The sequence below is a fragment of the Aphelocoma coerulescens genome, chromosome 19 (genome assembly GCF_041296385.1).
Source record: "Aphelocoma coerulescens isolate FSJ_1873_10779 chromosome 19, UR_Acoe_1.0, whole genome shotgun sequence".
Taxonomy (NCBI): Eukaryota; Metazoa; Chordata; class Aves; order Passeriformes; family Corvidae; genus Aphelocoma; species Aphelocoma coerulescens.
Window position 1 is genome coordinate 3,389,230 of NC_091032.1, and position 12,745 is coordinate 3,401,974.

Genomic DNA, 12,745 nt, shown 5'->3' on the forward strand with positions numbered 1-12,745 from the left:
GAGAGAGGCAGGAGCTGTGTTTTTCCATCACACACAGTTCAGCTCTTCCAAGCATTGAAAACCACTGTACAATAATACTTGATTTACAGAGGGTGCTTTTGGCACAGGCTGTGGGTCCAGCTACTACAGATCACCTGAAATAATGACCTGTAAATGCAAGGGGGTAAATGTGTGTACCTATGGCAGATGTGGTCATCACATACCAGAGCTGTGTCCCAGCTAGGGCTAGTGTCCCACTAGCCAGGGCTAGTGTTCAGCAGCTAGTGAAAGGTGGAGATCTGGCTTGTGGTCTGGTTTATCTGTAAATACAACTTGTGGCATCTGGCCATCAGCAGCTTTATCTGATCGGAAAAATACCATGTCATCTGAGAATGCCAGAACTGGCTTTTAGGGTGAGGGGAGAAACAGACAGCCAGGAATTACAGGCCAGCCCTCCATATGTGAAGCTACAGGGATTTTTTATAGTTTCTTTTCATCCAACCACTTTATCTTTGTGCCTACCCATCCCCACAGCACAAGTCAGCATTGCACAGTGATGAGTCTGACAGCACTGCTGATGCAAGACATTTCTGTGCATTTATCTGTGAGGCACCAGTGAGAAAATAATATCCTAGGGAGGTGGTGTAAGAGGAAAGCCTGGAATTACAGCATCCTCTCTTGGGGCTGTCTCCGATACCAAGTCCGCCCACGTTAGTAACACAGTTTGCTCCACCACAGGCCACTTACAACTCCTATTTAATGACAGATATTGCACCCAGCAGACAAGGGCCAGGCAGTGTCTCAGTCCAAATGAATGGTTAGGAGGGCGTGCACAAAGAGCCTCTAAGGGTTAATGTACTAATGTTAGGTTGCTTTAGGCTATTTATTTCCCTCTGTTTCACTGCAGTCCCAGGTAATCATAGGAACAGGATGGTTTAGGTTAGAAGGGATCTTAAAGTTCATCTTGTTCCATCCCCTGCCACAGGCAGGGGCACCTTTCACTATCCCAGGTTGCTCCAAGCCCCATCCAACCTTGCCCTGAACACTTCCAGGGATGGGGCAGCCACAACTTCTCTGGACAACCTGTGCCAGCCCCTCACCACCCTCACAGGCAAAGAATATTTTCCTAATATAGAATCTAACCCTACTCTGCCAGTTTGAAGCAGTTCACCCTTATCCTGACACTACACACTCCTGTAAAAAGCCCCTTTCCAGCAACAATTTATGGTAGGGAAAGAGCTCCAACGAGGAGTCCTAGGTGTTCTCTTGTCTCTTGAATCCTGCAAACAGCTGGAACACTGCACTTCCCACTGCCTGTCACAAACTTCCATAGGGACAGAGATCCATCATTCCCACACTTTGCCATTCTGCAACACTCTCTAGTCATGACATGGCAATTGCTGGTCTTATGGATGGAGCTCTAAGCAGGCAGTGGAATCCTGCCTTGATAGAACTACAGAATGGAATCCTTCCTTCTTTTCTGCCTGGTTAGCAATAAGGGAATATGCCTGGTGATTGATTGTCTGAAAAAGGCCACACAGGAGCATTGCTGCACCTCTAGGACCCCACAAACTGGGAGAGCTCCAGTAGTTAATCAGGAAAATAAAGAGCAGGAATCCTTCCTTCGTAACACCTTGCATGCCTTTCCAGCAGTGAGGCTTCAGTCTCAGGCACTGAAATAGCTCAGGAACTTGGTGGCAGCAGAGCAGTGAGTTGTCTCTGCCCAAGGAGAAGGGCTTAGGTTCCAATTCTCCTGCCCAGGGAGCTTCTCAGGAAATTATTTCTCACTCAGGTGATTCAATGCTTTCTGCAGCTCCAGGCTGGCCAAGCAGGGCTGTGGCAGAGACATGCCGGGGGGATGCTGAGGAAAGAACTTGATTCGTTTATTCATGAGTGCATTCTGTCATTTGCCAGGAGCTGGGGCTGAACACACTGCAGGCAAAAGCAGTTTGCAGCAGACAGACAAGATGATTAAAACCACACACTGAGGGGGAAGCCCAGGATCCATTTTCAGCAGCCCAGGCAGGCTCCACACAGTCCTGCCCCACGTCAGCTGAGGTGCTGCTTCATCGACTCTCCCTGCAAGTGCTGCTGTTTCAGCATTTGCACTGGCTTTGAAGACCTGCAAGTTCCAGCAAAACCCCAAACCTGGAATCCATCCAAAAGGTATCTGGGGCAATACCCCTCAGCAACTGAACCAGCCACTGGGATATAACCTGGCCCTTAAACTGTCTTATTTATTACTCCACTTCAATGCTGAAGTGCACAATCCCAGTTAGGAGACACAAGCATGGCTGAAGGGCAGAACACCTATTCTAAGAGGAATTCTTTTAGTTTAAGTTATTTTTTATTTAGGCTGACATATAATAAAGCCACCTCATTCCCCCACTTCTTCAGAAAGCAATGGCATCGAAGGGGGAATGAATTCAGCTGCTGAGAAAGCCTCTCCACAAAGAATGCAAAATACATTTTCTTAGGCAAAAAAACAAGCAGAAATTCCTCCCAGGCAGAAAATGCTCCACTGCTCTGTTTCTTTCCATCCCTTCTTTCCCTGCAGGAAGTCAGAAAGCCAGCAATTATCAGCAGAACTCCAGCAATTATCCCACTTCAGGAAGCTCCACTGTCACTAAAGCAAAGGTTAATAATTGTCCCACATTTATTCGCTAGACTTCAAGAGATGAGTTCTACAATATTAGGGTGGATTTTTCATCTCTTTAATGTAATTTTTACATCCTGGGAAAAAGTCTGAGTGCCAAAGGCAAATATTATCTAACTCTTCTAATGGAAAGCTCCTAATGGAAAGCTGAAAGTCCCTTTCTGCAGCTGCTGGAGAGTCAGAAAGGGTCTTGGAACAAAGTAACTGAAAAGCAAAAATGTCTTCAAGCTATAATAGATTTTAATGAAGTTAAAGAAAGGCACTGTCAGGAAATGGCCAGACTGCAGAGAGCCAGGTGTCCATCTGGCCGACCTGGAAAGGTCCCCTGCAACCTTGTGCTCCATCACAAGCAGTCACTGAAAACACATGTCCTCCCTCATCTGAAAAGCCTTTGGTGGATCCCATGCACCCAAAAGCCACTCTCAAATGAAAAGACACTCTTTCAGAAAAGGAAACACTAAGAGTAATAAAGACAACTAAAACTGTACCAATCCATAGAGGATTAACAAAGATTTGCTCAGGGAACTTGAGGCAACTCAGGTTAATTCAGAATTATTGTTTATGTATTCCAACACCCAACATGATTAACTGACATCTCCCATAAGTAAAATAAAAGCCAGCTGCCAAGCCAAGCACATGTAAAAGAACCATAACAGCAGATTATTTCTTCTTGTTATTATCTGTTCTTTTCCTGGATCTCTATGACTGTGTGCAAACAATTCCTGATGTTTCTGTAAGCTGAGCATTCCTGCTAGAACCAGTGAGAGACTAAGCTTATTCCAGGCTTGCTCTTTTGGAGCTATTTATTACACTAACAAGTCATAGCACAAACTTTATCTAATAACATCTGAGGTGGAGAAATTAGCAAGCAAGGGAGGGCAGGCTTTTAAGGATGCACCCTCATTAAAAACAAATAAAAAACACAAACCATCCCCAAAACACAACTCAATAGAAGTTCAGGGGAGAGATGCTCCCTGGTTGTATTCTGTGGCTATGCCAAAATTCACTCTGTGTGGGCCCCACTGACATGAGAAGAGTGTTCAGGGAACAGGTCCTGTCTCAGAGAGGTTATGGTCAGGAGAAGAAAGGGGTAAAAAGTCTGGAGAACATCATTCCATTGTTCACCCGGTTCAGAAAGAACACAGATTTTATATTTTGCAGTTTGCATTCTATGACTGCTGCTTCTAAAATCGTAAGTTCTAACCTGAACACTCCCCCCACTCCCTGTAACAGGCACAGGAGAAAATGGGAGCAAACAAACTGACCAAAAAGAGGACAGATCCGCAGGTTAATTTTTCCCCACGTGTGGCTGCTGTAACACACCAACATGAAGCATCAATGCTCATGCAAACAGAACCGTGCTGCCACCTTTCCCTGCCCACCCTGTCCTGGGACTGCAGGGACAGCAGCAGCTTTGCTGCCAGTAGAGATGGGGAGGGATGAGAGGCCGACTCTGCTGAAATCAGGAAGCAGACAGACCCTTGAGCAAGTGTCAGCTCCTGTGCATGTTTTGGGGAAAATTTGAGAAAACAGAACTCTCTCACCTCTACAAACCTACATATTCACACTAGGTTTACAAAGTATCATCCAGTGAACATAAGCAGAACCAATCTTCGCTTTCCCTCCTCTAAAAATAACCAACTTTACATTGTTGACATTTTATATAAATAAAATAAAAACTATTGGACAACCCAACACCTGTCCCAAAAGGACATTTGGGACTGGCTCTGACAGTCCCTGCACACGCTCCTGATTCACGTTGACTGTGGAGCCAGTTCTACCAAACACCTGTCATTAAACAGATGTCCAGTCTGTCTGCCCTCCCCCACAACCACTGCTGGTACTGGAACCAGGTGCCCCAAAAAGGAAACACTACATGGATAACTTTAAATGGGATTCAGATTACCCAGGATGTGCAAAGACTGATCCCTCTGCAACCTGTCATGGCTGTCAGTCAGAGTCACCTTTACCTTTTAGATCCAGAAATACTACTTGGGATTCAGTCACAACAGATCTGTGCTCAAATGCTTGGCTCTTCCAATATTTGATACCACACTATGTATCACACACACTAACAAAACTAGACTCTCTTACAGAGCTGCAGGAAGGAAATCAGTCTCCCTGTCTTTGATATCAGTCTTTTCCTTCTTCATCTCCTTTGCTAGGACACAAATAATGACAAACTAGGTGGCAAACTTCCAGTAACCCATTCCTAGTGCAAGTGTGGCATTTTGGCTTAAAGTCATCAGGTAGTCTATTCCAAATAATGAAAATAACAACAGAAATCAGATGTGGAGGACTCATCCATCACAACAGTGATGTCTCCCAAAGTCCTGCCATATTTTAAAAATTACTGGAAGCTCCTTTCTGTACAGGAAAGGAGTTTGTGTCACATCTGACATAAGAAAACTGAACCACCAGAAAGAGCAACCAACAGGAGAGATTCTTGCAAGTCCTTTCCAACTATGTACAGCCACATGCAACAACAAGACACTGCTGCAAATTCCTTGAAAGCCAAAATAATACACTCCATTATGGAGTATCACTAAATTAGAACATAAATGGTTTTGCTTCTATTTCCCTCAGGTTTCAGTTGTTCTCTCTCTGACATCTTTCTCCAGTTCAGGACTTGTCCAATACAAGAAGTACTTTGGAATATGTACTCCCGCACCAGTGTGAAAGAGAGACGTGTCCAGAAGACACAACAACCCAAATAACAGTGTAGATGTTTCACGCCTACTCGGCCCAGGCATCTCCCAAGACCATGCTCCATCCCACACCTCACCACCAACCCTGTCCTCCTTTTGTCTCGTCCTGAAACTGACCAGGAAAACACTCGGTGGGGGGACAAATCCTTGTCCTTTGCCCTTCCAGGGGGACCCCACAATCAACTCACCAACACACGATCTCCAAGCCGTAAGTCCTTCTCCCCTTTTTTCACAGACCCACTGTCTGAGAGGTTTGATCCAGACTCGTTGCCCGTCTTCATGGCACTGTTCAGGACGCTCTCCCGCAGCGGGATCACGCGAGTGGACAGAGGTGGCGTGGCCGTCCCCGAGTGCAATGACAAGTTCTGAGCCGTCAGGGAGTCCACGGAGGGGGCGTCACTCCCTGAGCCCTCGGCCACCGGCTGCCGTGTCAGCTTGGATGGTCGCGTAAAAATCCCCTGCAGCGGCTGGCACTCAAAGTATCGCACTCCTCCGACAGAGCCGTCATTCTTACCCACTGGGTCATCCAGAACAACCCCTGCCCACTGGCCTGGAGCAAATTGCGTCTCCCCAAGGTACTGGATCACACCTGGCTTCACTCCATTCACCCAGACACGTTCGCCCACCACAAAGTCTCCCAGGAAATCATCGCCCACCTCGGCAACCTTTGAACTCGACTTCTCGGCGCTGGTGGTGGATGTGGTACCCTGCTTGTGTAAAGGTGAGCCTGTGAATCAAGGAAAAAGAGGTTTTGGTATAAGGAGACATCCTAGAAGGAAGTCAAAGCACCAGGAAAAGGCATTTACAGAAAGGAAACTTCTGGGACAACTTAGATTGCAGGTTTACACCCTGTGAAGATTAAACCTGAGTGAACCCCATTGCTTACACACCTTCCTCAGCGGGAATGCAATCTGCACAGAATCTCCATCTGCTGCTCAGCTTCTGCAGGTCTCACACAGAACATAAAGAAATGAGCCCACATCTTCATCCCTTTTTACAATACCCCAGCCCCCTCACAGACCCAGAGGGGCTGCACTAGTGTGGATAAGCTCAAAAGCACAGGAGTGGTGGTAAGTGGCCAGTGAACTGCTGCTTTGCAGAAAGAAGCCAAAGTCATCCTTTTGCCCAAAAAATAAATCAAAAAATGTATATATATTTTTTTAGACATGTGAGGCACTGATGTTTTAGTATTTGGCAGTATGAGAACCCCACTAAATGTCTCACTAAGGGCACTAACAGCTCCTGTGGGACCACACAGCTGCCTCCACAAATTCCTCATTTTTCCCAGCTGCTGCTGTGCCCTTTGCTAGAGCAAACACAGCAGCAGACACATGGAGTATGTTCAATATAAACAGCATCTCTCTAAACAGGAAGCATCTACAAACCTTCATGCACAGCCTTCCAGGGCCACATGATGTGCATGGAACTCAATATAACTGGCAATAAAGAGTGCCCTTATTCCAGCATCAGCCTTCCAGCAGTGCTTTGCTACCTGGGGAAGGAAAACTGCAGGTGATGCTGGAATTCACTGTTCTGCTCACACTCTCCAGCAAGAGTCTTGATTGGCCAAATTTCCATAATACAAAAGGGGACCCTTAAATACATGACAGGTGCCTGAATGGGAACAGTCAACCCAAGCAAAGAAGACAGCAGTGATGCAACTCTTGCTGACCCCATTGTCAAACCCTCCTATCACAAACTTTGGGCTTTCAGCCTGGGCCCCAGGGCAACAAATGACAAGGACATGTGAACTTCATTAAAACTCCTGAAGGTTAAAGGGGGAGGTTGAGTAAAGCCCGAAAAGAAACCACAACAGAAACTGAGGACATAAGCTGGCAAAATAAGATCCAGCAAGTCACACACCATGGACCTTCAACCATCCTCAGCTCTCAGTAACCCTGAGGTCCCAAGTGTGGCTCTCCCCCACAGCTGGTGTAGGGGATGTGTGCAGGAGACATGATCCCACATATCCTGTGCTCAATGAAAGCTCCCCGGATTCTTCAGCCAAACTTTCAGCTGAAGTTTCTGGGTGCCACCAACCAGAAAAGTCTAAAGCACACCCAAGAAGTGATTTTTATTTGCCACCAGGGTAGGCTGACAGACCACACCCTGAGCAGCTGCAGAGACAAGACAAACTTGAGTGCTTATGTGTAATGAACTGTGAAACTTGTTCAGCCTCAGCCATCACTGTGGCTCAGTCTGCAACGCTGCTACAGCTCTTTTCACAAGTAATGGGCCTGACAGATCAGGCTCAGCTCATAGAAAGCCTGAAAAACACAAAAGCTCTCAAAGCAAAAGCTTTCAAAGCTTTGCTAGAGGTCTAGCAAAGAGGAAGGAAAAAAGCACCAGGGCAATAGCACAAAGAACTTCGTTTCTGCTAAATCATACGAGGGATCGATGTTGACACTTCGGTTCTCATTAGACTCCAGAGGCAACACTTGACAAATATCTATGGCCACCAGTTTGGGGCCCCTGGAAGCAGTACCTCTGCCTGGTTTGAACCTTTTGTTCACTCTCTGAACAAGAAGAGAGCAGAAGTTAAGGTGTGATTGTACAAACTCCTCTCATGAACAGAAGTATCTCCAGCCAGCTCACTGGGCTCAGTGGGCTGGAGCTGGAACAACTCTTGAGAAGATCAGCCAAAGGGGACATGCACAGCATAACACATGGGGAATGTTTGAGAAAATCCCATGATGGGCACAGGAAGGACACTAAATACTGTCCCCAACTGCGTGAATACTGTTCCCAACTGAAAATGCTGGTGGCAGCAGAAACCATGGAGCTCCCAGCAGACAGAGCTCAGCCAGCTCCCAGGGAGAACCTTCTCCTGGCTTCTGGACTCTGCACTGGAAGTTTCCTCAACCTCACATGTTCTTCATTAAGTTTTGGGGGCTTTTGAGCAGATTTCTGGCATTCAAGCTTGTGTCACTCTCAATTTTGTAAGACAGTACACCAAAATGAACTCCATCAGAGGGACAGCATTACATCCAAGAACCAGTTTCACCTTAAAAAAATTAAACCCAAAGACTGTAAGGATGCTTAGAGCTTTCGATCTTTACAAAAGACTTTAAATAAAAAGAAGTGCGAAGGAAACAGGGCTCCATCCATCTGAACTATAAAAACAACCACAGGCAGAAAATAAGGCCACTATTGTCATTTCAATGCTTAATAGCACAAGACAGTAAAGCAGCCAGATTGGGAAGTTATATTTTAAGAAGACTCTAACTTAAATAACCAAAGCTGGCTACAGGGGTTTATCACCAACGCTGTCTGTGAAAGATAGGAGAATAAATTAAGTTAGAAACACAACTGACACCTTGGTTTCATGCTTGGCAGAGCACCCCTAACACATAAAGCTTGTGCCACTGATATGTTTGTGCACACGTATGCACCATGTCCAGGACAGCCAAACTCAACCTACTGTGCAGGGAACTATAAGCACATAAAATCTGGGGGGCCCTGCAACTATACTGAGAAGAGATCCAAACTGTTTTTCTGGTCTTACTGGAGCCTGAGTTTCAGCATAGTTCTTGATTTCGGATGTTAGTTAATGGTCAAGATACAAGTCACGTTAACTCTCACAAGCACCTCTGCAATGTGGCTGGGATAAGCAAATCCTTCAGCAGCAAAGCTCAAGCAAAGAAAGGCAGGAAGGCTGCCCAAGGCTGAACAAACAGTGCAGCAGGATTTAAAACCGAACTTAGACTCACCGTATTTCACTGCAAGAGCAAACATCTTCAAAACTGACTTGGACCATAAAAAAAATAAAGAACAGTTCATTGGATTCTTGGTGCAACATTGTCTTCCCCCAAAAGCCAGAATTTTAGTGGAACTTCACACTCTTGTTCATTTTAGGTGCCTGTCTGATAGGCAGGTATGCTGACCTACAGTAATTACAACATCTCAGGGAAACAATCTCATTCCAGGCTCCTGAGCAGTGCAGGCAGAAGCATCATTATTCTTGAGCATTAGGTGAATTATTCAAAAGTACACTATGTGAGTAAGGAACTGCCTGAAGGTTCACCCTCTTTATTATGGCCACAATGCAGAAACTTATGTTTTACATGGCCTTCATTACTCACATATGAAATAATAACCACAGAGCAGCTAATGGGCTTTTGTGCAGCAGTTTTTCAGAGAAGCCAAGAGTCACCATGATCAAGTTGAACTAATTTCTCTTGGCTTTGGATCTGATGGACCCATTAACTAGACAGTCAGCATCCAGAGTAGTCCAAGTAGACTGAGCTCTGACGCTCCCAGGTAGGTATCTGGTCACCAGCCTTTCAGAAGGCAAATGGTAGCAATGAGTAACTTGACTTCAATCCCATGAGTATCTTAGGATAGCCCAAAAGTGAGATCAGCTGATGGCACTGCTCTCAGAGATCTGACATTGGAATCACCACTCTCCAAGTACCTCTTACAGCTGAAGGGAAACGCACCCAAGAGGATTGCCATGAAAGAACCCTGAGCTTTTTCAGCCTACAGACATCCAAGGAGTTGGTCTATTGGTCTGTGACACTTGGATTTGCTGTTTTGAAGAAGAAAAGTCTTCTTGTTCTAGTCAGACTCCCCAGATGAATGCCAAAAAGTTCCAAAAAACTCACTAAGAAACAAGCTCCAAGAAACAGCAAAACAAGGGTACAGATCTCAGGTATGAAACTGATAAGAGTTACACAAGAGAAACACACCCAATAGAACAAACTGGGTATTTTCTACTCCAACCCTGCCAGTACCTGCTGATGCCAATCAAGAAGTCACAGGAACTCTCTGGATGTCACTACTAGGCATCTAACTTAACAGCTCACCTGGAAGCCAGCAATGAGGAAAGCTCTTCCTGCTTGATCCAAGAGGATCTCCCTGTGCTGCTCTGTCCAGCACAGACCTCACTTGCTAGTCAGGACAGCAGCTCCTGCCTTCCTCCTCTCACTGGGACCAGGCTCCAAGACACAACAAGCAGTGAGCAGGATCTCTTCCACTTGGGCTTTCCAACTTAACAACCCTATTGTGTTCATTAGCTGGCTCATTCTTTTTGGATTAAATGGGCTTCCTGTAGGTCACAGCTTCCAGGGCTGAACAACAACTTTTAAATCAAAGTCACACAGAGCATCCACTAAATGCACATCTTATCCAGCTCCAAATCTCTACTTTTCCTTTGGCCTTCACAAAGCCTACACATTAACCCCCACTATGGCAAACCTGGCGCTTAGGGCTCTTTCTGCAAACTCATCCCCATCAGTTTTAGGGGCCCACACTGACAGGGCACCAGTACTTCAGAAGCCAAATTCCTACCAACCAAGAGCTGAAGAGGTTAAAGGTCTAACTGAAGTTTCAGCCTGTTCACATGGCTCTCGTTACTGTGTCAATGAAAGCCATGTGTCCAAAATCCCTGGAAGCACAAAGGCTTCTGCAAAAAGGGCATGGACTCTTCCAGCTCCTGGAAACTGCTGCAGGAAGGAGTGAAGAGAAGCTTTGTACAGTACAGGAGCAAGAACCCCCCCCTCAAGAAAGCTCTAGAAACTGAAGCGGGAGGAAGAGAGCACTTGCTCTGCAGCATCAGCATCCTTTCTCTGCAGGATCCCTGACAACATGCTCAGCCTTGTGCTATGTTTAAGTCCCATCCACATCCACTGAACCCATCCATCTCCTCACTTCCTCCACATCTTTTGACCTCCCACAGCACTCTCTTAACACCAGGCAACTGAAACAAAGGGGAAAGGAAACTTGTATCTAAAGGGGAGGAGGGAGAGGAAGGGAAGAGCAGTTTAGCATGAGAAGCAGTGCACAATGAGTGTTGCCCATGTATTTCCTACTCCCTTCAGAACCCTTTTGTAGTCCGACTGCTCCCAAGACACATGCCAGGCACCCCAACTGCCAAAGGACTCAGAAATGCAACAGCCTGTTGTGTTGCTATGGAATCAGGAGACAGGCAGTTAATTGATAAAATGGAGACACATTAGATTTAAAAGAAAGAGAAAAGAAAAAAAAAACAAACCCAACCAAGAAAAAAAAACCAACAAAAACAAAACCCAAAAAACCCCACCCAAACAAACAACAACCAAAAAAACCCAACAAAACAAAACAAAAAAAAAAGAAGATAGATTCCGGAGTAGCATCTTGTGTAAGGGAGGGAGAAATAAGCACAAACATGAGATTTACAAAATAGCTTTGCAGTGCCCCTAAAAGAGGTCTTTTTCCTTTTCTATTTTAATTTTCTGAGGTTTTTGCACTCAAATATCATCACATCACAAGACAGCCTGATAGGTAGCACAGAGTTGCCCACCTACTCCTGGCTGTGTTCCCTCTCCATGGTAATCAATAAGCTTCTCATCCACTATCCAGCAACAAAAAGTGCACCAGCCTGGCAGAACTGCCACTGTCACAAGACTGAAGACACTTCCCCCTCACGGTCACTGGCTCATTCTGTAGATGCCACTAACCTGTGGCAGGAGGCAGGCAGGGCAGCAAGTTGTGCAGTCTGTGAGCACCTCAAAGTGCAGCCTTGCAACCAGACTGGTCAAAAAAACTTTTGGTACCAGCTCTGCTCCTCGCAGCTCAGGCAGGGCTTCAGGACAGTCCCAAGACCAAGGACTGTAATGCCCATTTGAAGCCAAGACAGATTTTGTCAGTTGGAAAACCCCACTGCTGGCCACAGGGGTGCCAGGTAAAAGGAATAACATCTGGTTTTACTGCCACAGGGATTATGCAAGAGCCTTGGAGGCATTAGAGCAGCCTGGCTCACTGTTTGTTCAATGCTCTGATGACGAGGTAGGGATGACAGTCAGACACTACCCCTGCTCAGGCTGCAGCTTGTGCTCAGGGCACCAAACATCTGTGGTGGATGATACAACCCCATCCAACAGCCCACCACCCTCTACTGTGAGCTGGAGGACAGCATGGTCTTGTCCTTACAGCCACATAACTGTCAGCTCGTGCTGCAGTGGTTTTTACTCATCTATTTACATTGCAGTTACTATAAACTTCTCTGGGTCTGCAATGCCACTTCATCTCCAAGCATAACACTGCAGAACTTACCTGATGGAGAACAGCACTCATCAGAGCTTCCCCTCAGAGGAGGACAGTCCAGAGCATCTGCTCCATACCGCCTACAGCAGCTAGTCTACTGGGCAAGAGAAAAGAAGGCACAACCTGCTGCACCTCCTGGAGCTGCCACCTGTGCAGGGAGCCAGGGATTCTTCCCTTGGCAGCATCAGCAGCAGCCACACAGGCACAGCCAAGGCGCCTCCCATGGGAGAAGGGCTGGTGCTTGCTGCCTCCACAGCACTCACTGATGGTGAGGCCTCGACACACACAATTTCTAGGTTCCCACACAGGGATTTGAGCTTCTCAAAGCAGCTTGGATTACATAAACATGAGGCTGTTAGCAATCAAGTGAAAGCCAGCC

The 12,745-nt window shown here is 46.3% G+C and overlaps 1 protein-coding gene across 3 annotated transcripts in view; it reads right to left on the reverse strand.

The window, feature by feature from the left end:
* CLIP2 (CAP-Gly domain containing linker protein 2) overlaps positions 1-12,745 on the reverse strand; it is a 79,913-nt gene that overhangs the window by 38,226 nt on the left and 28,942 nt on the right. For all 3 annotated transcript variants that reach the window (XM_069033339.1, XM_069033338.1, XM_069033340.1), the window contains one exon: positions 5,532-6,070. In XM_069033339.1, coding sequence (XP_068889440.1) covers positions 5,532-6,070 — 539 coding nt within the window. The remainder of the gene's footprint in view (positions 1-5,531; positions 6,071-12,745) is intronic.